The following is a 26669-nucleotide window of genomic DNA, read 5'->3' as shown; positions in this document are numbered from 1 at the left end:
ACTGATGATTTAATAAATTTACTAATTCTGGGAATTTATCTTTGGCTTCTGAATAACATATTTTTATGATTGTTTTGTTGGTGATTTAAAAAGAAGTACTTCTTTCGGGCCCAGACAACTACCAGGATTATGTCCATCCCACCTTGTCACCCTTCTCACCTTGTCCCTTTTGTTTGAAAGTATCAGTCATCTTGCTCTGCCTGTTTTCTCTTTGGATTCTTTTTTTAATCTTTATAATTTTAAGATAATTTAAAATCTTCATTTTATTTGGTCATTTTGGTTTCCTAATATATGTTTTCTAATGTTTTTTGTGCAATGCCTGGGCTCTGTTCTGGAGCTTTTTTCCTTAGGGTTAGCACTCTCCCACTACTTCTGACTTTTTGCTTGTTAATTGGAAATAAGAGTCTCAATGCATTTTTTTTTTGCTTAGGCTGGTACTGAACTGTGATCCTCAAATCTCAACCTCCTGAGTAGCTTGGATTACAAAGCATGAGCTTACCAGCACCCAGTCCATCTATTCTTACTATGGGATTTTTATCCCGATGCCATTCTGAAATATCATAATCTTCTTGGACTAATATTTTTCAGTTGATTTTTTTTTTTTTTTTTTTTTTACCAATCATGAGACTGGAACTCAGGGCATGAGCACTGTTCTTGGCCTTTCTTAAGGCTAGCACTCTACCACTTGAGCCACAATACCACTGCTGGCTTTTTCTGTGTATGTGGTACCAAAGAATCAAAACCAGGGCTTTGTGCATGCTAGGAATGCATTCTCCCACTAGGCTATTCTCCCGGCCCTTCAGTTGAAATTTTTATGCTGAATTATATTTAAGCCAAGTCTCTTTAATGGCCAGGATAGAAATGTTCATTGAAGGGAGATGTGCATAGCATTTGAAAATTTTAAAAATGCTTTGTACATTGAATTTTGAACTTGATGGGACAGAAGGGGAACTTTACCTTTAGGTAAAGTCATGAAGTTATGGTAGGGAATATAGTAGATTACATGTAGATAGATAGAACAGTGAGTAGTAGGGATTAGAATTCAACTGCTAGGAAAATATTTTTTTCTCCAGTACATTTTTAAGCAGTACTTTTTAATACGCAGTACAATAAAGTAAAAGTAGCATTCTACATCTTTGTTTTATAGGGTAAAAATTCAATTGATGCTAGTGAAGAGAATCCAGGTAAAATTTTTTTGTTGTGGTTTTTAAAGAACATCTGTTTATATTTCTGTTTTAATTGCTGTAAAATTTTTTTATAGTTGTCAAAAAGAAAAGAGGAAGAGAAGATGAATCATACAATATTTCAGATGTTATATCAAAGGAGGTAAGCTGTAACAATTACTGTTAGTTTTTCAGCATGTTGTAAACACTTTTCTGAGCACTGTCCCTTGGGCTTTCTCAAGGCTAGCGCTCTACTACTAGGCCAAACTACCGGCCCCTAGAATACTTTAATATAAAACATAAACTTACAGGAAAATGGAGAAGAAAAGACACTTAATTAACAGCTTACGAACTCTGGGAAAAGAAAAGAGAGCCTTAAGTCTGAGGACAATGTGCAGGGAATCATAGAGCTTAAGAGTAAGAATGTTTTCAGGTGGAGAGTGTAATTCTGTGTAGTTTTTGTGTGCTTTGCTTTTCATACCCCACCTTTTTTTTTTTTTTTTTTTAAAGTTGGTTGTGGGACTAATTCTGGGCCTGGGTGCTGAACTCTATCTAGCTCAAGGGTAACCCTCTACCTCTTGAGCCACAGAGTCACTTCTGCTTTTCTGTTGGTAAACTGGAGATGAGTCTCAGAGACTTTGGGGACTTTTGTGCCTGCCCTGGCTTTGGACTTATTCAGATTTCAGCCTCCTCAGTAGCTAAGAATTACAGGTTGAACCATTAGCATCTGGCTTGTTCTCACTTTTGTTTTTTTGATTGTCTGGCTTGAACTGAGAGCCTGGATACTATCCCTGAGCTTTTGTGCTCAAAGCTAAAGCTCTGCCACTTTGAGCTGCCATTCCACTTCCTGTTTTTAGATTTTTTTTTTTAATAAAAAGATCTGGAAATTTGGATTGATGTTTGATAATATTTTATGATTGAAGTTCATTAACCTATGATTTCCAAATGTTCACCAAAAATGGTGAGCTGATTCGAAAGAATGCTTTCATCAGTTCTTTATTTTTTTATTTGAAAGACAATGCTTTTGTCGATTCTTTATTTTTTTATTTTTATTTTATTTTGCCAGTTCTGGGCCTCAAACTCAGGATCTGAGCACGGATCTGGGCACTGTCCTTGGACACTTACTGCTTAAGGCTAGCGCTCTACCACTTGAGCCACAATTCCACTTCAGGCCTTTTCTGTGTATGTGGTACCAAGGCCATAGTGCATGCTAGATGAGCACTCTACTAGGTTATGCTCCTAGCTCAGCGATCCATTTTTCATATAAAACTTTCTCCTGTCTGTTAGCCCTGGTTAGCTTTCACACCAGGATTATCAGATCTTAGCCTCCTGAGTAGCTAGAAAAACTAGGTGTGATCCACTAGCACCTGGGTAAGACCATCAGTTTTGAGGTTTTGATTTGAGTAATTTTGCCTTATTCCAACTTGACTTTATAAAACTTGCAAAATAAGTATTTAACTCTTGTAAATTATTAATTTGACTTTTTCAATCCTCTAGGAAATTTTATAAAACTTGCAAAATAAGTATTTAACTCTTGTGAAATATTAATTTGACTTTTGCAATCCTCTAGGAAATTTTATCTGTGGCTAAGAAAAGCAAGGAGAATGAGGTAAGATGTTTAAATAGAAAATTAAATTTGGGAATTTTTTAGTTCCCGATTATGAAGTAAGCACTCTTAATCACTGCTATACATTTTTCTCATCATTTCGTTCATTTCTCTACCTTTGGAAAAAGAAAGACTATTCATTTCTTATTTTAACCTTTTTTGCTGGCTCCAGAGCTTGAACTCAGAGTCAGTACAGTGTCCTTGAGCTTCTTTTCCTCAACACTAGCACTCTACCAATAGAATACAGTACTGCTTCCAGCTTTTACTGAGTAGTATATTGGCAATAAATGCCCTAATGATTTTTTTGTGCCCCAGCTACCTCTCAACTGTGATCCTCAATGTCATAACTTTATCTGTTCATTACATGGACTTTGATGTATAAATATTTTAACTTACAAGTTCCTATCAGGTGATAGCTATGAAGGATAATTTCATCTTGTTTCTAATCTTAAAGCCCCTGTGGTGCTTGCCTGTGGTCCTAACTATTCAGGAGGATGAAATCTGAGAATCGAGGCTCACAGTGAGCCTTGGTAGGAAAGTCCATGAAAATTTTATTTTATTTTTACTTTTTTGGATAGTCCTGGTGCTTGAACTCAGGGCCTGGACACTGTCCCTGAGCTTTTTTTTTGCTCAAAACTAGCATTCTACCACTTGAGACACAGTGCTGCTTACAGCCTTTTGGTGGTACTAAGGAATCAAGCCCAGGGCTTTATGCATGCTAGGAAAGCATTGTACCACTAAGCTACCTCCCTAACCCACCATGAAATTCTTATCTCCAATTACCCATCAGGAAACCAGAGGTGGAGCAGTGGCTTAAAGTGGTAGAGTGCTAGCTAGCCTGGAGCAAAAGAGCACAGTACCCAGGTCCTAAGTTCAAGCCCCGTGACCCATTAAAAAAAAGAAAAAGAAGATTCTCCATAGTTCCATTTGAAAAGGCTTGAGTTTTGTTGCTATTATCATCTACATACTTCTGTCCATCCCCTCTGTCTTCCCACTGATTTATATAGGGTTGCTAAATATTTTTATTTATTTTTTGCGGTCATGGGCTTGAACTGGCCTCGGCACTGTCCCTAAGCTCTTCAGCTCAAGACTACCACTCTACCCTTGAGCCAAGCCCCACTTCCCATTTTCTAGAGGTTAATTGGAGATAAGAGTCTCGGGTCTTTTGTGCCCCTGCTGGCTTTGAACCTTGATCTTCAGATCTCAGCCTCCTGAGTAGCTAGGATTACAGACATGAGCCTGTTAACTGTCTTCTTGAAAGCTCCTTATTTCAAGATCCTATAACCAGGACTTAATGCTCTAGTTCAGCTTTCTTCCCCTCACCCCTTCCACTTCCCTCCCCAGGCTTTTGTGCTCAAGGCTAGCACTCTACTCTCTACTCAGTCCTAGACTGGGTAGATTATTTTCTAGTAAGTGAGTGGTGAGTATAGGAACATTTTCTGTCAAGCATGTAATTAAATTCTTTTCTTTGCAGGATGACAGCCCTTCCTCTACTAATCCCTGTGTAGAAGAACTTGAGAAAAATAAAGATTCAAATAGTATAATTAAAGATAGATTGTCTCGAACTGTTAGACAGAATGCTAAATTATTTTTTGACCCAATTCGAAAGTATAATGGACAGCCAGTTCCCTTTCAACAACCAAAGCACTTCACAGGAGGAGTGATGCGATGGTACCAAGTAGAAGGCATGGAATGGCTTAGGGTAATGACTTTTCATTTTTAATATAATATGTTGATGTCTAAGTAACAATGTATCACAACTTGATGTTTTGCAAACTTATTACTGTATATAAAACAAATATTTGTATACTTGGATGACTTGTTTACTGTGAATAATTTAAAGTGAAACAATTGTCTTATTAGACTCCAAATACTTTTTATGGCTTTGATAAATGATTTCCTATAGTTGTTACAATATATGATATGAATGTCAGTGTCATCATAATTATACTTAAGTGTGCTTTTAGAAAAATAAGCTGTTACTAATTCAGGACATGATTATATTAGAATTTTAATATGATGTATATTCTTTTGTCCAGATGCTTTGGGAAAATGGGATTAATGGCATTTTGGCAGATGAAATGGGATTGGGTAAGACCGTTCAGTGCATTGCTACTATTGCTTTGATGATTCAGAGAGGAGTACCTGGACCTTTTCTTGTCTGTGGTCCTTTGTCTACACTTCCTAACTGGATGGCGGAATTCAAAAGATTTACGCCAGAAGTAAGATATGTTTCCTCACATGAAATATATTTTTGTCCATATTTTTTGTTGTAGGAAATAGATTCAAGACCTGCTACTATAACTTGATTTCTACAAAAGCATTGTGTCAGATTAGATGTAGCAAATTTTGGCACATTCTTTCTTTAACCCTTTCTTTTCTTTTTCTTTCTCTTTCTTCTGTTTCTTTTTCCTTTTTTGATTTTTTTTTACAACTTTTTTTTAACAGCATAAGGTACTGGAAATCAGATATTTTGCTTTAAAAAAATTACTTTTTTTGGTTAGTCCTGAGGCTTAAACTCAGGGCCTGGGCAGAGTCCTTGGACACTTTTTGCTCAAGGCTAACACCCTGCTACTTGAGCCACAGCTCCACTTCTGGCTTTTTTGGCATGTGTATGTGGTACCAAGGAATCGAACCCGTGCATGCTAGACAAGCACTCTACCACTAGGCCAAACTCTCAGCCCTTAAAATAATCTTGTGTAGTTCCCTTGCAATATGCATATAATACTTTTCCCATCTGCTCTTTAGCCTTTTTGTTTGCTTTTTGTGGCCTTTATGTCTCCCTTCCCCCCTCCCCCCCAAATTATTTGATCCATAATTTCCATGTCATTTTTATATTTTTGTTCTGAAACATAGTAAAATCTTTCAGATTCCTACTCTGTTATACCATGGAACCCAGCAGGAGCGTCAAAAATTGGCAAGGAAAATTCATAAGAGAACTGGAACACTACAGATTCATCCAGTGGTAATCACGTCATTTGAAATATCTATGAGGGACCGAAATGCATTACAGGTATAGATTGTTTCTTTATAATCTGGAAATTATATTGTAAAAATTTAATTTGTATCACTATCACAGTGTAGCATTAAACACTTTCTGCTTGAAATAATAGACTATATTGTGCATATTTCTCTCGAAACTGGAGCCTTTTGATAAATATTAGAAGAAGGGTGTAGTTTGTTAAATAAAAATTAAAAACCTGGGGCTGGGAGTTTGGCCTAGTGGTAGAGTGCATGCCTAGCATGCATGAAGACCCGGGTTCGATTCCTCGGTACACATACATAAAAAAAAGCTGGAAGCGGTGCTGAGGCTCAAGTGGTAGAGTGTTAGCCTTGAGAAAGTCCAAGAACAGTGCTCAGGCCCTGAGCCCAAGCCCAGGACTGGCAAAAAAAAAAAAAAAAGAAAAAAAAATTAAAAACCTGTGGCATTTTAACTTGTAGCCATAAGTTTTTAAATCAGCAAGACGTAGATCTAATCTGAATATATTACAGATGTGTTTGTGTTTTTTCAGTATATAGAATTTACCAATCTCCTTTTACTTTGTTCAAATAGGAATAGAATATTTTAAGGTGTTATATTTAAACTATCTTAATGGTAGTGTGATATTTTCTTCTATTCTCGCAATTATAGCTGCTTAGTAATACTCTGTTATAATGAAGTGGGAAAGTTGACTTTTCCTCATTGCTAAACTCATTACATATACACATGCTTTACTTTTCCTGTGTGATATCCCTGCTAACTGACATCTCTTCCTTTTCTTTTTACTTGCATGAATAAGGAAACTAACTTAAATAATAGAAAATTAAAATAGTAAATTCAAAACATAGGTCATAAGTAGAATTAAGTGGTACCAGATACTTGTTAATGTTCCACTTATATAAGTGAAGCTTTGCAGATTGTTTTGTAGCATTTTTAGACCAAAAATTTAGCACCAACATCATAAATGTATATAGTATTGAGATACCAGTCATTTTTTAAAAGTAAAAGTAGTATATACTGTTCATAGAAAAAATGTATAGATGGAGGTAAGAGAACCTAAGTTTCTACTTCAGAACTTTACTTTGATAATAAAGAATTAATCTTAACATATAGGTATTATTTATACATAGGAATATACTATAAGTACTTTTTTAGAATATACTATAAGTACTTTTTTAGAAATAGCATTTCCTATAAAAATATGTAACATGAAGAGTTACCTCAGTTTCTTCTCCCCATTGAACCCATAGTGAAACAATTCAGAACCCAGGAACCATTGGCACACACTTGTAATCCCAGCTACTCAAGAGTCAGATCTAAGGATCATGGTTCAAAACAAGCCTGGGCAGGAAAATATTTTTTTTTTTCCCAATTGTGGAGCTTTGAACTCTGGGCCTGGGCACAGTTCCTGAGCTCTTCTACTCATCCCTAGTGTTCTGCCACTTTGAGCCACAGTATCACTTCCAGTTTTCTGGTGATTAATTGGAGATCAGCATCTCACAGACTTTTGTGACCTGCCTGGCTTTGAATCTCAGTCCTCAGCCTACTGAGTAGCTAGGATTATAGGTACGAGCCACCAGCTCCCCGCTCTAAGACCCTTTAGCCCCATTAAACCACTAAAAAGCTGGAAGTAGAAGCTCATCTTGAGCCGTAGCCTTGAGTAAAAATGACAGAAACAGGACCTAGGCCCAGAGTTTAAGCCAGAACCTGCAAAAGGAAAAAAAAAGAGGGCTGGGACTTTTGGTCTAGTGGTAAAATGCTTTCCTAGCATGCATGAAGACCTGGGTTCAATTTCTCAGTACCACATACATAGAAAAAAGCTGGAAATGGTGTTGTGGCTCACGTGGTAGAGCTCAGGTCTTGAGTTCAACCTCTAGGACTAGCAAAAAAAAAAAAAAGGCTACCTCCTTGCCAGTTCTGTTTGCGAGTGACTTTTTCTTTTCTTTTTTTGGCCAGTCTGGGCTTGAGCTCAGGGGCTGAGCTCTGCCCTTGGGTTTTCTCAAAGGTAGAGCTCTACCATTTGAGCCACAGCACCACTTCCTGCTTTTTCTATGTGTGTGGTATTGGGGATTTGAATCCGGATCTTCATGCATGTTAGGCAAGCACTCTACCCCTCCACCAAACTCCCAGCCCCATGCCAGTGACTTTTCTTTTTCATTGAGCTTTACTTACCAATTTAAGAGTTTTGAGGGCTGAAAGCGTGGCCTAGTGGTGGTAGAGTGCTTGTCTAGCATGCACAAAGCCCTAGATTTGATACCTCAGTACCACATACATAGAAAAAGCCATAAGTGGTACTGTGGTTTAAGTGGCAGAGTTCTTGCCTTGAGCAAAAAGTCTCCACGGACAGTGCCCAGGCCCTCAGGTTCAAACCTTACTATTGGAGAAAAAACAGTTAATTTTAGAGGGCTATGAGAGTGTGATTCTGAAGCTCCTGTTTGAATTATTGCTCACTTATTTGTTTTCAGGTTCTTCCTCATTTACTTTCCTATATTCTTTCACTTATTAATTACAAAGGGTGTTTTACAGTTTAGCTGACAGTATTAGACAGATGTCTTCAAGTGAAAAATCATTCACATTATCTGGTTTGGTAGATTGCCAGAAAATTAAGTCTTTTGCAAGTCAGTACAAAAGTAATTGTCATTTTTTTCCTATTAGTAATCTAAGAAAAAGTTACATGCAAAGATGAATTTTTACATTTTTGTTTGCCACTCTTATTGTTCAAAGATACCTATTGAAATGGTATTTATGTTTTCAAAATTATTGCCTGTTTTGCATTTTTAAGAAAGAATTAGAATACTTGGTAAGTTAGAAGTCAAAAGGGAAAGTATATTGAAAATTGGGGAAAAAAATCAGGACATCTTTACTAAAATGACTGAGTAACTTAAAATACCAGTTACTAAAACTGGCTCCAGAAAAAAAAAGAAAGACCTAAAAATTAGAGAAGAAAACTGAGAACACTGGGATAAAGAGAATATCAATCTTATGTTGCAAAATGCAAATATTAACCATTGTAAAATTTCAGAATACATGAAATTAATGAATTTTAATTAGACCTATTTTTAAATCTAATTTTAAAACTTGATAAAACATTGGAAAGAAAAGTCAAATTACTTTGGCTACAGAAAGAATGAGACACTCTTGGCATCAAATATTATTTCCTGACTATGAAATCTGTTTTCAGAATATATTGGTTTTAGGAATCCATTAATTTAACTCATTGTTATATCTTTGAAAATATGTTTATCTCAATAGATACCAAAATGATATTTGATAAGATTCAGCATCTATACATCTTCATAAGAGTTTATTTTATAAATGCTTTTCAGAAGAAACCATATTAAACATTTTTTCCCTCATTTTCTAGCATTGTTATTGGAAATACTTAATAGTAGATGAAGGACACAGGATTAAGAATATGAAGTGCCGTCTAATCAGGGAATTAAAACGGTTCAATGCTGATAACAAACTTCTTTTGACTGGTACTCCTTTGCAAAACAATCTATCAGAACTTTGGTCATTGCTGAACTTTTTGTTGCCAGATGTATTTGATGATTTGAAAAGGTAGGTAAACTGTTATTGTTTTGTTTTTCATGGCTTTTTTTCTGAGTAGCTGAATTTAAGTGCTATCTTTTGGTAGATTCTTCGTAATATATATTAAATATTCATCTTTTCATATAAAATGTGAGAGCAGATAAATAAGAACTTAAACTTATGCATTAATTACAAGAAAACTAAAAATATTGCAGTAAGTATTTCCAGGATTTTGTCTTGGCTTTCTTAAAAAACAGCCCTATATATATTTTTATTCTTTGAGCCACAGCACCACTTCCAGCTTTATTTGTGTAAGTGATTTGGAGGAATCAAACCTAGGTCTTCATGCATGCTAGGCAAGCACTCTACACTACACTAGGCCACACTCCTGGCCCCTATATTTCTATTCTTAAAAGACAATTCAAGGCAAGGTACCAGTGGCTCACACCTGTAATCCTAGCTACTCGGGATGCTGAGATATGTGGGTCTAAAGATCAGTTTGAAGCCACCCTGTTAATGTTTGTGAAACTCTATCTCCAATAAACTAACCCTAAAAAGCTAGAAATGGAGCTGCTGCTTAAATGGTAGAGTTGCTGACTTTAAGCAGAAAAGCTCATGGATAGCACCCATAGCTCATGTATTGTAAAAGCTATGGGATTGGTCCACTATGCACACATACACAGGCACCAAAGAAATAGCTCTGAAAACCACGGAAATCGAGATGTCCCACATTTCCTTTCATACTAACATAGGCATCAAGTTTTTTTTTTTTTTTTAATATGATTAGTTAGCACCAGAACAAAATTAAAGGTTTTCCAAATTCAGCTATCACTTTTTATGGTAGAACCAGTTTGAGTTCTACCTTATATCATGAAAGAAAAAACAATGCTTTCAGAAAATGAATATCCCTAGAATGGCAAAGATAACTGTAATTAAGATGTCTAGGTACCAGTGACTCATGCCTATGTTCTAGTTACTATATCCTTGTTTCATTTACAAGCTAGACTTGTAGCTCAGTAGTACAGTACTTGTCTAGTATACATACAGAACTCTGAGCTGATTCCTTAGAACCGTAAAAAATTTTTTTTTGTAAAAATGGGTCAGATTTCTTTGACTATATAGATGTAGATCATAGACTTGGTTCAATAATAGCTGTTATTTCTGTAATTACTCATAGTGTTTCATAAAATGACTTGCTTTTGGCCTGAGGTTAAGGCATAATGTCTTGGATTTCATTTCCATCACCATGAGACAGAAACAAATCTGTACCTTAGTTTTTAGTTTATCTTTTTACTATTATAGAATATTAACATTTTTAACTTGGAAAAAAATCCCTTTTTTAGATTGCAGTTTTAGATTATTGATTCAAAACAATCATTTACATCCTTTTTGATTGAATATTTTTTTTCTTTGGTGGTTCTAGAATTGACCTCAAGGCTTTGTACTTGCTAGTCAAATGCCTTATGACTTGATCTGTGTAATCAGTCCTGTGTTCTTTTTCATTGTATTACAAATGGCATATGAGGATTTGGTAATTACATGCTTTATAATAAACTGAAATTTAAAACCATGTCTTAAGACAATATAATTGAGTTTATATGATAGGTTAACTTGTAACTGTTTCTCTTTTTTTCCCCAGCTTTGAGTCTTGGTTTGACATCACTAGTCTTTCTGAAACTGCTGAAGATATTATAGCTAAAGAAAGAGAACAGAACGTATTGCATATGCTACACCAGGTGTTGACTGTTTTCTTACTCTGCTTATTCTATCCTCATAGAAAAAGTTCTAGAGAGTACCACCCATTGTTGTATAGACTTAAAAGGTGAAATGAGTTTCCCTAAGTTGAAATGATTTTCCTACCTTTTCCCTTCCTTCCAGAAGTCAGTTTTATGGCTAGTAAGTGCAGATGGTGGCATTCTTTTTTTTCTTTTCCTTAATTAGCTAGCAAGTCTCTTTTTTTGTTACTTCTTCCTTATGTTTAGAATAACATTTGTAGTGTAAGAGACAACACAATATAGGAAAAAAGTGTAAGAAGTATGGATATGATAATCCCTGAAGAAAGGACTACTTAATGTTTGTATTTATTCATGTTTAAATTTTAGATTCTAACCCCTTTCTTACTGAGAAGACTGAAATCTGATGTTGCTCTTGAAGTTCCTCCTAAACGAGAAGTAGTTGTTTATGCACCACTTTCAAAGAAACAAGAAGTCTTTTATACAGCTATTGTGAACCGAACATTTATGAAGATGTTTGGTTCTAGTGAGGTAGTATATGTTTTTAAATACAATACAAGTAAAATACAGCATAAAATTTTTGAGAAGACTTGTCTCCTCAACTATTTTCAGGACTTCTATGGGTGAATTTCTAATTGAAGAATAAGACACAAAGCCACCATCAAAAGTTGTTTGCTAAAATTTATGGTACTGCTAAAATTAAATGACAATCCCTCATTTGCTTTGTCGTCATCTAGAAATATATCAGTTTCTTTACCAGAAATGTATCCATGGGATTAGTATAGTAGTTGAAAAATATTGTAGTCACGTGCATATTACAGGGAATGGCTTTTATGTAAGTGAAGATTAGACTTTAAACTGTCAAGGTAATTAAACATTTAACAGAACATTTATATTTGGCACCAGATTATGAATTTCTTGTGACTTGGAGAGTTATTAAACTTGACAAAGATCAGTTTTCTTTAAATCTTGAAGTCATATACATTAACATTTTGTAGATAAATTTCTTGTTTATATTCAGAACTTCGGTGTATGGGGTTTTAAACAGGCATTTAATTATCTTTCAGAAAGAGTCAGTGGAACTAAGTCCTACTGGACGACCAAAACGAAAAACCAGGAAATCAATAAATTATAGCAAACTGGATGAGTTTCCTAATGAATTGGAAAAATTAATGAGTCAAATACAGCCAGAAGTGGAACGAGAAAAGTGAGTTTAAGCATAAATTTGAAATTATTTAAACTATGTCTTTCACAATACTTATATATTATATTTTTGATAGGACTGTTGTAGAAATGAATATTCCTGTAGAATCCGAAGTTAATCTGAAATTGCAGAATATAATGATGCTACTTCGTAAATGTTGTAATCATCCATATTTGATTGAGTACCCTATAGATCCTGTCACACAGGAGTTTAAGGTAAATAATGTTTTCTTTTTTATACTGGAGCACAATGTTACTTGTTTGGTTTAGTATTATTTAACATAGAATCTTTACTTGCTTTCTCAAAATTATAATCCTTTCTGTAATGTGAGAATGGTGGTCAGTGGTGGTTGCTTTCAGTGTGCTTAGCCAAGTGGTTTTTGGTTTTGGTTTTTTTTTTTTTTGCCAGTTCTGGGGCTTGAACTCAGGGCCTGAGCACTGGCCTTGGGCTTTCTCAAGGCTAGAGCTTTACTACTTGAGCCATAGCAACGCTTCTAGCTTTTTCTATGTATGTGGTATGGAGGAATTATACCTGGGTCTTCATGCATGCTAAGCAAGCATTCTACCACTAGGCCAAACTCCCAGTCTCTTTGTTTTTTTTTCTCTTCTTTTTTTTCACATATTTTTTATTGTAATTAATAGAAGGGTTGCATTATATTCACCAGACATAAGGTGCATTACTTCACAAACATTGATACCCTTTCTCATGTCTTGGTCCCCATTTCCCTCTTGTTTGTTTTTTTCTTGGTCAGTCATGGGCCTGAGCTCTTTAGCTCAAGGCTAGCTCTCTTATCACTTTGAGTGACAGCACCAATTCCAGTTTTCTGGTGATTAATTGGAGATAAGACTCTCATGGTCTTTTATTCCTGGGCTGGCTTTGAAACAGGATCCTCAGATCTCGGCCTCTTGAGTAACTAAGATTACAGGTGCCCCAGCTAGTATTGACTTTTTGAGCCAGATAGCTCTTGTTTGGAGGTAATGTCCTGTGGACTGTATTTAGTAGCATCTCTAGCCTTTGGGTGGCAGTAGTATATGTATTCCCCATTTGTGACAACCTAAAATGTCTATAGATACTGCTACATATCCCCTGGAAGCAGGGGAAAATGCTATCATTTGACATAATACCTTTTACATAAAGGAAGATAAATCTTAGCTTTTCATTAAAAATATCTTTCAGATTGGATAATATTACCATAGGAAGAAAATTGTCTTTAGTGTGAATAAGATTGCTTATAAACTCGTATGCTTCCTTTAATTTGAATTAAGAACTCTGGTAGCAATTTTGTAAGTATCTTAGTTGATTATAAAGGAAAAAAAACCCTCAGCTTGTACAGTAAGTTTAAACTTACGTTCTCTTATACAAAGCCTTCTGTTGTTGGTCGTGGGCCTTGAACTCAGGGCTTGGGCAATGTCCCTGAGCCTCTTTGTGCTCAAGGCTAGCACTCTCCTACTTGAATCACAGCACCACTTGAGGTTTTTGAGTGTTTGGAGATAAGAATCTCAAGGAAACCTTTCTTCCCAGTCTGGTTTCACCTTCAATCCTCAGATCTCAGCCTCCTGAGAGCCAGGATTACAACCATGAGTCACCAATGCTCCGCTATACTAAAGTTTTGATACAAGAGTAAGATAGATTTGTTCATGGATAGATTCGTGGTTTCAATTGAACTTAATTTACTTTTCATTCTACTATATGTTTTCCATTAGAATCGGTGATCTCTATTGAAAGGTTTTTGTTGTTGTTTTATAATGAATCACCATTTTAAAGGAAAGTATTCAGATGTTTTCCATGTTTCCAGGCAAATGGTTAATAACTATAATGACAGTTTTATCCTTTTTTTTTCCCACTTTCAAGATTGATGAAGAATTAGTAACAAATTCTGGGAAGTTCTTAATTTTGGATCGAATGCTGCCAGAACTTAAGAAAAGAGGACACAAGGTGGCAATTTTAATTGGACTTTCAATTGCTTGTGCTTTATGAGTCCGTGTATATACATTAAGATATATTTAAATTTCAGGTGCTGCTTTTCTCACAAATGACAAGAATGCTGGACATTTTGATGGATTACTGTCAACTTAGAGATTTCAACTTTAGTAGACTTGATGGGTCCATGTCATATTCAGAGAGAGAAAATCATGTAAGACTTTTTGTCATCCATCAAATTCTTTGTGTCATCTGACTTGATTTTTGAAGTAATGTATAAATAAGACATCTAAGTTGACGAGAAATGGACAAAAACTCTATAAAAGTTAGCATTTTGATTTTTGTATTCATAACTTGGTGTTTGGCTCTCGTGTGTATGTGTGTGTGTACATGTACATATCTTGAGATATATAGCATCTATAGGTACATCTATATGTATAGTCACATGTGAAGAATATAAATATAGTCACATGTGAATAACATTCAGATAATAGGAAAATATTTTCCTCTCAAAAATTTCTTCATGTTCATTGTTTCATTAAACAAATTTCAAGTCTAAAGTGAAGGAGAAAGCACTCATTGCTATTCCACCTAGAATTTGCTATGAAAATAGTTTTTTTGCCTGGTCCTAGGGTTTGAACCCAGGGTCTGGCCCTTGTTAAAGACAGCCATTTTACCTCTGATCCATAGCTTAACCTTGCCATTAACATTTGATTATATTTTGTTATTATATTTCTAAAACAAAAATGTTATATATCTGATACAGTATCAGGTCATTGAGGTATATCTATTTGGCATTTGGTCTTTCCTTTATTTTGGGGTGATAAGTTTGACTCATAGACCCATATTTTCTAGTCAGGGCATCCTACATTAGTTTGGCCAAGTTTGGAAAAGTCTTTTTATACCTCCTCCTCAACTAGTTGATTACTTTCCATTTGTTATGTTTTATTATGTTTTCATCTTTTCTGCTTTTAGATGCAAAGCTTCAACACAGATCCAGATGTGTTTCTTTTCTTAGTGAGTACACGAGCTGGTGGCCTGGGCATTAATTTGACTGCAGCAGATACAGTTATCATTTATGATAGTGACTGGGTAAGTTGGAACTCTCATATCCAGATCTTATTTCTGTTCTGAATTTTCAGTTCTTAGTTGTACAAGTTACAGTTTGGTTTGGACTTTATTGCAGTTCAACCTTGTTATACCATTTCTCATTTGATTGTGTATGTAAATTAGTCTGTATCTTAGACTAATTTAATTTTTTCCACTTTTTTTAATTAAAGAATTTATTAGCATTGATTTTTATATCATATTTCAAATGACTTGTTTAACAAACAAGTATTCAAGAAGGGAATCTACATACAATCACTGGCACTTAGATTTTAGAATATAATCAAAATTAGGCTAAGGGTTTGTATGTCATAGATACATATTAATCTATGTAATGAAACATTATGACTATAGAGTCATAAGCTTTTATGTCTATGTAGTTGTGTTTATATTTCCAGTACCATGTCCATAGCATTGGGTATGTGAGAAATGAGTCCTCACTCTTGTACTGTTTGGGTGTAATAGCCACATATTAAGGATCCCATGCGCCTTTTGTTCCTTAGGTCTTGACTTGTCTCAGTCAACATGATTAGCTCTAGATTCATCCACTTCCCTGCAAATGCCATTATTTTATCTTGTCTGTTGGCTATTTAGAATTCCATTGTATACATATACCACATTTTTTGTATCCATTCATGTGTTGCAGGGCATCTGAATTGTTTCCATCACCTGGCTATTGTGAATAGTGCAGAGATAAACGTAGATTAGCAGGTGTCCTTATATTTGGGTTATGGTGTTCAGGATAGATACTCAGGAGTGGTATTGTGGGATCGTAGGGAAGGTCGATTTTCAGTTCTTTAAGAAACGTCCACATTGCTTTTCCAGAGTGGCTGAACTAGTTTACAATCCCACCAGCAGTGCAGTAGGGTAGACTAATTTAATTTTTAATGTAACACTGTTAAATGTCATTCTTACTTTAAAGAATCCACAGTCTGATCTTCAGGCCCAGGATAGATGTCACAGAATTGGTCAAACAAAGCCAGTTGTTGTGTATCGCCTTGTTACAGCAAATACTATTGATCAGAAAATTGTGGAAAGAGCTGCTGCTAAAAGAAAATTGGAGAAGTTGATCATCCACAAAAGTAAATGATGCTCTGTTGACTTTTTTTGCTTAATTGACATTGTATATGTGTAATCCTGTTAATGTCATTACTGTTACCTTCATTACTAAAGGAATTAGTGTAGAATTATGTGACAGGATTTAAATCAGTAGAGGAGGATTTGGAGCTCCTAACAGCCTATGTTAAGTTGATAATCATAGAAAGAACATTACTGTTTTTCTAAATGTGGCGTAGAGAAAGGAATAAAAGATAATTAGAAAGTGAAGCATCTTAAACTCTCAGTGGGGAATTTGACATATTAAATATTTCTGGGCTGGACACTGGCTCATACCTGTAATCCTAGTTACCTCAGGAGGCTGAGATCTGAGGATCACGGTTCAAAGTCAGCCCAGGCACTAAAGGCTGAGACTTTTATCACTTAACTACTAGAAAACAGGAAGTGGAACTGAAAGGGGAGAGCGGTAGCCATGAGCTGAAGAGCTCAGGGACAGCATCCAGGCCCCTAGTTCAAGCTCCATGACCAACCAAAAAAGAAAAAAAATTGTTTACTAAAAGTTTTAAAGAAAACTACAAGTTCTCAATATATTAAGCATTAAAGTATTAATGGTATATTCAACTAGTTCTATTGAAAGCCTGTGTGCATTGGTATAGAGAGAATTCAAAGTTGGTAAGCTGAGGTGACTCCAGTGGGGTCTTTTATGTTACATCATTTGGGATTCCTTAGTAAGTTTTACTTTTACTTGTCTCAACATAAAATTGATTTAGTTGATTAAGTTAATGACCTAATCATGATTTGAAAATTGCTTCTACAAATAGTCAAGCCTAGAGAAATTCGAGTATCTTAATATTAGAAAACAGTGTTGAAAGTTAACTGCCAGTTAATTTTACAATACTGCTTGCTTATGCTTATAATATGGTTTTAAGGAAAAGCAGGTTATGTTTTAGGTAGAGTAATTTGACTACAACAGTCAAGATGGAGAGATGGAGTTGGAATTGTAATGGGGATAAAATGAATCAACCTAATACATTTTGTGTAAACTTTAAATGTTTTTACATGTGTTACTTTAGAAATTCAAAGGATGAGATAATATATTGCTTTAAGTATTAAATTTCTTTTTTTTTTTTTTGCCAGTCCTGAGCTTGAGCTCAGGGCCTGAGCACTGTCCTTGGACTTTCTCAAGGCTAGCACTCTACCACTTGAGTCTCAGCACCACTTCCGGGTTTTTGCTATGTATATGGGGTACTGAGGAATTGAACCCGGGTCTTCGTGCATGCTAGGCAAGCACTCTACCACTAGACCAAACTCCCGGCCCCCTAAGTATTGAATTTCTTTAAGTAACTTCATTATTACCCTTTCACAAATTTTGTTTTGAGGTTAATATTGTACTAAAAAATTGAAAGATGGGGCTGAGAGCATGACCTAGTGGTACAGCATAGCATGCTTGAAGCCCTGGGTTAGATTCCTTGGTACCACATACAGAAAAAGCCACCAGTGGTGCTGTGGCTCAAGATGTAGAGCACTAGTCTTAAGAAAGCCCAGGGGCAGTGACCAGTCCCTGAGTTCAATCCCCATGACTGGCAACAACAATAAAAAAAAAAATTGGGGAAGATATTATGAAATTCTGGTACTTTCTTGTTGTACACATATAGTAAAATATACAACTCTTACATTTATAGTTGGATGAAATGTGTATATTCAGTTACCTAAATTAAGAGAATGAATATTTTTATATAATATTTTTTCATACACCATTTTTGGCCATTCTCTGTGCTCTCTGCCATTTATTTTGAGATTCACTGTTGGGATTGTTGTCACATTTTTTTTATTGTAATTAATAGAAGGGTTACATGATATTTGCCAGATAGATGGTGCATTAATTCCCATACATTGATACCCTTTCACATGTCTTGGTCCCCATTTCCCTCCCCCCCATCCCCACCCTCACATATTTTTTTTTCTCATACTATTCTGAGATTTATATAATTGAATTAGAAGGTTTATTTTGCTAAATAGTTTGCATTTGGGGGGGGTGTTCAGTCATGAGGCTTGAACTCTGGGCCTGGGCATTGTTTCTGAACTCTTCAGCTCAAGGGTAGTGCTCAACTTCTTGAGCAGTGCCACTCTGTTTTTTTTGGTGATTAGTTGGAGATAAGAATCTGAAGGGGACTTTCCTGCTGGACTGGCTTTGAATTGAGATCCTCATATCTCAGCTTCCTAAGTAGCTAGGGTTATAGGCATGAGCCATTAGCACCCAGCACTGAATAGTTCATTAATGGACACTTCAGTTGTTTCCTGATTTTATTGTCAGATTATAAGTCATTACATTTCTAATACATTGTAGTATAGCTTTAAAATGAGTTTTTAATGTTAATTTGATATTTTTTTTTAGATCACTTCAAAGGTGGTCAATCTGGATTAAATCAACCTAAAACTTTCTTGGATCCTAAGGAATTGATGGAATTATTAAAATCTAGAGATTATGAAAGGTAAAATTACTTTTCTCTGTGTGTATGTGTGTGTGTGTGTGTGCGCGTGTGCATGCATGCATGTGTGCGTGCATGTGCTTGTGTGCATGTGTATAACTGAGGACTGAACTTGAGGACTTGTGCTTGCTAGGCACTCTACCATTTAGCCTATACCCTTAGCCTTTTCAGATTTCTTCATAAAAGTAGAAATTTCTTCATAAAATTAGAAGCCATCATTTTAATTTATAAATGTACACTTGAATATTTTGTCTTTCTAGGGAAGTAAAAGGATCAAGAGAGAAGGTCATTAGTGATAAGGATCTAGAGTTGTTGTTAGATCGAAGTGATCTTATTGGTAAGTATTTGTGATGGATTGTTTTTTTTTATTTTTTTTAAATTTTATTTTGGTGGGTCGTGGGGCTTGAACTCTGGTCCTGGGCACTATCCCTGAACTCTTCAGCTCAAGGCTACTGCCTTACCCTTGGGCCACAGCCTTACTTCCCATTTTCCAGAAGTTAATTGGAGGTAAGAGTCTCATGTTTTTTAGTGCCCAGGCTGGCTTTGAACCTCAATCCTTATATTTCAGCCTCCTGAGTAGCTTTGATTAGAGGCGTGAGCCACCGCGCCCAGCTCATGTTAGTTTTGTCTCATTGCCATTTCCCTTTCATTAATCTCAGTAATTGTAGCAAACCCATATGTAGATATCTTTTACTGAAAAGAACTCCTCCCCTCCTCCCATTCCTGGAGCTTGAATTCAGGTTCTTGAGCCTCTTTGTGCTCAAGCATTCTACCACTTGAACCACAGTGCCAATTCTGTCTTTTTCTAAGTAGTTTATTGGAGATAGAGTTTCATGTATTTTCCTGCCTAGGCTGGCTTCAAACCTGGATCCTAAGATCTCAGCCTCCTAAGTAATTGGGATTATAGGCATGAGCCACTGACATCCAGCTAAGAACATAGTTTTAGAAATACCTACTATATAATTTCTAGAGAATTGGCTTTGATACCTTTATTTCATCTATCATACCTGTTTCAGACTTTTCCTATTGAATTTTATAGCATTTAAATCAGGATCCAAATTGCATTGTTATATATAGCATTCCCTTTTTGGTTTTTTTTTTCCTTACCATTATTTGTTGAGAAACATGTGTTCTTTCTCTGTAAAGTGGCTTACATTTCTTTAAGCAGCTGGTTCTTTCCCACCATGTTTTTGTTCTTCAGTGTTTATTTGTTATAGTAGCTCTCTTAAAGTTCTCTGAGTAGAATGGAGAAAAACGGTGCTTTGATAGGTTGTTCTTTTTGTTGTTTTTTAAAATTTTTTTTTGCTAGTCCCAGGGCTTGAACTCAAAGCCTAGACATTGTCCTTGAGCTTCTTTTTACTCAAGGCTTACTAACATTCTACCACTTGAGCCAGAGTGTCTCTTCTGTTAATGTGGTGTTGAGGAATTGAGCCCAGGGCTTTATGCAGTCAAAATAAGTACTCTACCACTAAGCCACATTCCCAGCTCTTCTTGATAGGTTTTTTTGTTGGTGGTGATGTTTGTTTGTTGTTTTTTTTTTGTCGGTCATGGGGCTTGAACTCTGGGACTGGGTGCTGTCCCTGAGCTCTTCAGCTCAAGGCTTACCTAGACCATAGCACCACTTTCAGCTTTCTGGTGGTTAATTGGAGATTAGTGTTAATTGGAGATGAGAATGTCATAGACTTTCCTGGGCAAGGTGACTTTTTGAACTTTGATCCTTAGAATCTCAGCCTCCTGAGTAGCTAGGATTACAGATGTGAGCCACCTCGCCCAGCAATTTCTGGCTTTTTTTCTGTTTAGTGATACGAAGGAATCAAATTCGGGCTTCATTTATGTTCAGCAAGCACTCTACCACTCTCACTTCTCAGCTCCAAATTTAGTGTCTTGAATGCACTAAAGTGTTATGTTTTGTTGGAGTCCATTCTAATTTTACCAAGTTTTTTTTTGTCATAATTTGTGTAATGCTTGGGTGAGATGACAAATGCATCTGTGACATACAAGCAGCAGTAAGAGAATCTCAGCCCAGGCCTGCCCATGTATAAAGCAAGAGTCTACCTTGAAAATAACCAGTGCAGAAAGGAGTGGTTTAAATGATACAGCACCAAGTTCAATCCACATGACTACCAAAAGAACAAAAAATTCAAAGTACTATTCTGTTTATTGTTTTAAATTTTTTGAATCTTAAACTCAAGTGTGTGTGTGTTTGTTTTTTTTAAGCATTGACAATCTTTATTCCATTTATATAAAAATCAAAATATATTTGAAACAAATATAGTAACAATAGTTATCTCTTAAGATAATAAAAAAGGTGGAACTAGGTTTTTGGGTTTTTTTATATTCTGATTTTTTTCTATAACCAACAATAATTTTGAATCAATTTTTAATTAATTTTTAATTTTGAAAAGAAAAATTAACGTTTCTTTTGTTTTTGGTGTTATTGGGTTTGCATTAAGGGCCTTGTGCTTGCTAAACAGGAGGAGTCAGTTTCTTTAATGCTGGAACTTTGTTAATATTGAAAAATTTCACAAAACATCTTTGGTTGACATTCTGCAAATGGTGCCATCCAGTAAGGCCCCAATACTCTCTTCTTGTGAAGATAGTTTATATATCTTTTTGACTTCTGCAATATTTATTTCAGGAAGATTTTCCAGAGAAATCTGGTGACCTTCTACTTGAGAGATAAGACATTCTTGATTTATCTGTTTTTCTCCTCCCTCAATGTAAACACGTAGAACTGAATGAAGTATCATTTGCTAAGATACCAAATTTTTTCAAAGCCTCTGAAATATTGTTATTTGGGGAAAGGTTGAAAATAACTTCCGTAGACAGAGTTCTTGTCTTCGTTTTTCCCAGTTTGTAGAGGTGAACTGCCTTATTTGCTGTCACAAGTATCTGAAATGGATCGACAATCACTGTAGGAATTATCAGTGAGCTGTCCAAGGTGCCTTCCATGGCCTTTTTTTTATCAAGTCTCCAGCATTTTTTTACGTCTTTAAATAATAGAAGGGTCACCCTGCATTCAGGAAATAGGTCTAGTTGATGTGTTAACTACATTTCAGACAAGTAGGAATCTCTCCTTGCGGTCCGTCCAGGAAGCATGTTTGTTTTGTTTTGCCAGTCCTGGGGCTTGAACTCAGGGCTTGAGCACTGCCCTTGGACTTTCTCAAGGCTAGAGCTCTTCTACCACTTGAGCCACAGTACCACTTTGGCCTTTTTCCATGTATGTGGTACTGAGGAATTGAACCTAGGACTCTACCACTAGGCCAGACTCCCTGCCCCAATCTCAGTAGGTCATTATTATTTTTTAAGTACATGCTTTAATATTTTTTTCCCATAGATCAAATGAAAGCCTCTGGACCAGTTAAAGAGAAGACAGGAATATTCAAGATATTAGAAAATTCTGAAGATTCCAGTCCTGAATGTTTGTTTTAAAGTGAAGCTTTAAAAAAAAAAAAAAGCCCCCCCCCTTTTTTTTAACATTCTTGTGTATATTCAGCAATTTTGTTACATTGGTTTTGAAGTCCATTTTGTCCACTTCACATTTTTGATTATATCAGTTTGTATATTGTAATTGATACCGCCACATACTTAAGAATGTAATTCTTTGAGCCTTATTAAGAACAAAATTCCTAACAAGTTTAGATTTTTAGTTACTTTTTCAGGTTAGGTATTACTCTTAGGTATGGCCTAATGTTTACTTAACCATTGCCAGATTTATAGTCTTCCTGTGGAAGTTTAGTAAATGTCTCTTTTGCCCCTCCTTTCTCATAGTAGTGATGTAGATGAAGGAATTGACACTTCTGTTATGAAGTACACTTTCAAGAGGGAGGATTGAATGAGGTTGTACTTTTTGTCACTAAAGTAAAAAATTGTTTTTACTTTAAGAGTCTATAGTTTACCAAATAAATGTTTCTTATAAAATGATTTTATCAAATTACTTTGTCAGAAAAATAAAGCGAAGTGAAATAACACAAACATGACTAGTTTTGATATTCAACATTATGCTCTCTTGGTTTCATTCACCAGTACGTATAAGCATGTTGTAGAAAATTTTCAAGTGATGGTTTCACAAAGGATACTGAAAGAAATGAAGCATTTTGGCAAAACACCAAAACTTGGAAATGGTAGTATATTGTGAGAGAAAAGTCATTGAAAATTTATAGAAAGGTCATGAGAATCAGTACAATGAAAATAAGGCCTAGAAGTTTAACTCGAAAAAGATTATAAAGTGAACAACATAGGGCCCATGTAAATGGTTATAAGCCTGTGAAGAAGACTAATCCTAAACATTTATCCTGGGAAGGGGGAACATGCTTCCTAGAGTATGTAATTTATTATTGGTTAGTATCTCTTGGAAAACTCAATTGTATGTTCATGTTTAAATTACATTGCTATGGAAAAATGAAACCAGAGGTCTGGTTCTGGTTTGAGAGACCACTTAATTTAAGACTACAGAGCAATTTATTTTGTGTGTTTTTTTTTAAATAAATGAAAATGTTCATTCACAAGCTCATTTCAAAATCATTGTGACTTAGATTCTTTTATATTGTACCAACAGCTTCATCTCTCCTCAATACCTCTTCCTTTCCTTGTTCTCTGTATTAAGAAAATGGTGTCAGTCAGAAAAGAAGTTTTAAAAGATGTATTTAGTGCATTTCTTGTTGATCCTTATTTATTTTTCCATTATTGTCCTACCCAGACCCAATAGGAAAGTTTTTTATTTTTCTTCTGATAGCAAAAGTAGTTGTAAAACTTGTCTCTATTCATTGTCTACAATTTACTCTCTCCTATTTTTTTTCATTCTGGTCAGATTTCCATCTCTATGACTCCACTGTAATTATTGATATCCCAGTGACCTGGTTTTATTTGATCTGTCAACATCATTTATGTATTTGCTTTTTCTTTAGAAAAGAATTGGTTGGCTTTTTAGCAGACACATTGTCTGAATTTTCATTCTACTGTTTTTTGTATGTTTCTTGCGTGGGAAACCTCTAAGCATTAGAATTTCCCAAAACAACTTGGTAACATTCCTGATCTTACCTTCCTGATGTTCTTACCCTGTATCTTAATTTAATACTAACAATTCTGATGAGTCTTACTTGTATTCTCAGTCAAAACCTTCATTCTCAACTGTGAATACAGTTCCCTTCTTGTGTTGTTTTTTTGTTGTTGTTGTTTTGTTCTTTACTTGGTAGAATACGTGATAACTGAAACTACTCTAAATCTAAACCTAAACATTTGGTCTTGGGTTACCCCTTTATATTTTCCTATTCTAGTAAAAGTCAGCTTCTTCCAGTTTTAGTAGAACTGGAAGAAACTGACTTTTCCTTTTCCTCATACTTCACAACTGAATATATTCTTAATAAATATGTTCACAATACCAGCTTAATATGTTCACGATACCACCATATCTTTTAGCATGTAATCATGGGCCCTGTATTTGATTAGGCACAGAATAACTTGTGACTAAACATCTCGATAATCATCCTCTGAAATCAATAGTTTATTTAATAACTATTAAGTAGGAAGATCAGATATGTTCATTGGTAACTTTCCCTCTTCCTGTGTGAACGCAAATAAGCATTTTTTCATATTTCTCAAGTATTTGTTGAAAAACTTAAGTTACATTGTCACACATGCATGCACACATCTGTATACCTCATGCTAAAAGGGATACCTACTTATCTGGCCATTTCATTGTTGAGGTTACTGCCATTGATCTGGGGGCTTTCATTGGCTCTTAACCAAGCATGGAAAATGGTGAGATATGTTCACAGAATGAATAATCACTTAAGATTCCCTAGTGTCTTCCCAATGACCTCATCCTGGTGTAGGAGCTCACTGTTGAAGTTAGAGATGACTTCATCCCAGATACTGAAACTGCTCTTCCAACATTCTGACTGATTTGTCCATGAATCTGATATATTCTGCCAGAGAGAAAAATCTTTTAAGTCTTAGACTATGTTTCTTACAAAATCATATGTTGAAACAACTTCATGTTTAGAAAAGTGAAGGCTTTGGGCAGGGCACAGTGGCCCATGTCTATAATCCTAGCTACTCAGGAGGCTGAGATCTGAGGATCAAAGTTCAAAGCCAGCCCAGCACTAAAGACCATGAGACTTATCTCCAATTAGTAGAAAACAGGAAGTGGGTCTGTAGCTCAAGGAGAGTAGGGCAGTAGATGAGCTAGAGAGCTCAGGGACAGCACCTAGGCCCAGAGATCAAGCCCTATGACCCACAGTGCAGACTTTGGGAGGTAATTGGCATGAGTAGCCTAACAGTAAGAAGGTGATTGTCCATGCACCAGAAAGTTGTGCCCACATGTCATATTTTAAATTTATATCTGAATTGTGAAAAATAAACTTATCCTTGTCCAAATGGATGACAGGGTTGCTCTGCCCGTGCCATTTTAAAACCAGTAGACGTTTTGCCCAGGGAGTACCTGCCTCATATCAACCTCTTGATCCATGGAGGAGAAAATGACCATTCCTCTGTCCTGTTCTTTCCAGATCTCATTGATTCCTGCCCTGAATCTTGAACCATAATCATTCTTTTCTTTTTCTTTTTTTTTTTTTTTTTTTTTTTGCCAGGGGCTTGAACTCAGGGCCTGGGCACTGTCCTTGGACACTTGCTAAAGGCTAGTGCTCTGCCACTTGAGCCACAGAGCCATGGCTTTTTCTGAGTAGGTGGTACCAAGGAATCAAACCCTGGGCTTTGTGCATGCTGGGCTAGCACTCTACCACTAGGCCATGATCCTGGTCCCATTATTCTTGATTAAACATAAGAACTACCCTTTTTTTTTATTTAAAAAGAATAGTTTATTGCTTTCCCTCAACCTTTATGAACTTATACCAAAAAATGGGGGAAGAATCCACTAAATAGAAAAAATGCAACTGCCTAGTTGATACTAAGATTTCAAGAGGAGAGGAGGAAATGGTACAGGCTCTTGCTTTAGTAGGAGTGCTGTAAAAATGGAATTTTCCATTCATTTCTGGAAAATATGCCAATAAGTTCATTTTGGTCTGTTTTATACAACATCATTTAACTTGATGCCTTTCTAGCTGTGTTTTTTGCTGTTTTGCTGTATTGATTAGTATTGAAGTTGCTGTTCTTGGACGTCTTTCTGCTGTGCTGTAGATGTAAGCAAGATCTGAACCCCAGTGATCTTCATTTTCTCATTTTTCTGCTTTATAAGTTGGTAAACTCAATTATTTTTACCAGCATAAACCTTCAAATCTTTATATCCCTTGAGCTCTGTGTTTTGAGTGCAAACCTCTACTTCTGCTTATTAAAGTACAGCCTTTCTTCCCCCAGTATGTTCTTGGCCTTTGCCTTTTCCAAATTTGCTAGAGAAGTTTTGCTCTCAAGAAGTGAGGCAATCAGGAGGAAGTATGTCATTGGACCAAAAGGAAATAATAAAGTGCAGTTGCTTGTCATAGACACCCAGACATTGCTTATTCAATCAGTCCTTCCCTCCCTCCCTCCCCCCCTTCCTTCCTTCCTTCCATCCTTCCGTTCTTCCTCCCTCCCTCCCTCCCTCCTGTCCTTCCTCCCTCCCTCCCTCCATTCCTCCCTCCCTCCCTTCTCTTCTCCTTCCTTCCCTCCCTTTTGTCCTACCCTACCCTGCCCTGCCCCATCCCTCCCCATCCCTGCCCACCTCCCCCCAACTTTTGTGAGGCTTTGTTTTATTGTGAGGCTTGAACTCAGGGCCTGGGCATTGTCCTTGAGCCAATTTGTACTCAAGGCTACTTGAACTGTACCACTTCCAGTTTTTGAGTGGTTAAATGGAGATAAGAGTCTCAGAAGTTTCTGCCTGGGCTGGCTTTGAACTTCAATCCTCAGATCTCAGTGTCCTGAGTAGCTAGGGTTACAGGCATGAG

At 36.0% G+C, this 26669-nt stretch overlaps 1 protein-coding gene and 1 pseudogene across 2 annotated transcripts in view; one reads left to right on the top strand and one right to left on the bottom strand.

The window, feature by feature from the left end:
* Window positions 1-23302, top strand: part of Hells (helicase, lymphoid specific) — a 28992-nt gene extending 5690 nt beyond the window's left edge. For both annotated transcript variants that reach the window (XM_090346221.1, XM_090346220.1), the window contains 18 exons: window positions 1148-1184; window positions 1262-1326; window positions 2734-2772; window positions 4244-4471; window positions 4809-4991; window positions 5639-5782; window positions 9114-9310; window positions 10920-11016; window positions 11383-11544; window positions 12081-12220; window positions 12294-12432; window positions 14069-14152; window positions 14232-14351; window positions 15113-15229; window positions 16167-16326; window positions 18696-18792; window positions 19050-19126; window positions 22127-23302. In XM_090346221.1, the coding sequence (XP_090202347.1) occupies window positions 1148-1184; window positions 1262-1326; window positions 2734-2772; window positions 4244-4471; window positions 4809-4991; window positions 5639-5782; window positions 9114-9310; window positions 10920-11016; window positions 11383-11544; window positions 12081-12220; window positions 12294-12432; window positions 14069-14152; window positions 14232-14351; window positions 15113-15229; window positions 16167-16326; window positions 18696-18792; window positions 19050-19126; window positions 22127-22221 (2181 nt within the window). In that variant the 3' untranslated portion in view covers window positions 22222-23302. The remainder of the gene's footprint in view (window positions 1-1147; window positions 1185-1261; window positions 1327-2733; window positions 2773-4243; window positions 4472-4808; window positions 4992-5638; window positions 5783-9113; window positions 9311-10919; window positions 11017-11382; window positions 11545-12080; window positions 12221-12293; window positions 12433-14068; window positions 14153-14231; window positions 14352-15112; window positions 15230-16166; window positions 16327-18695; window positions 18793-19049; window positions 19127-22126) is intronic.
* Window positions 21278-21843, bottom strand: LOC150054049 (EKC/KEOPS complex subunit TPRKB-like; annotated as a pseudogene).
* Window positions 23303-26669: the final 3367 nt, after the last annotated feature.

Source organism: Megascapheus bottae, chromosome 15 (genome assembly GCF_031878675.1).
Source record: "Megascapheus bottae isolate mThoBot1 chromosome 15, mThoBot2.hap1, whole genome shotgun sequence".
Classification (NCBI taxonomy): Eukaryota; Metazoa; Chordata; class Mammalia; order Rodentia; family Geomyidae; genus Megascapheus; species Megascapheus bottae.
The sequence above is the reverse complement of the archived record's forward strand: the minus strand, read 5'-3'. Positions and strand labels throughout refer to the sequence as shown.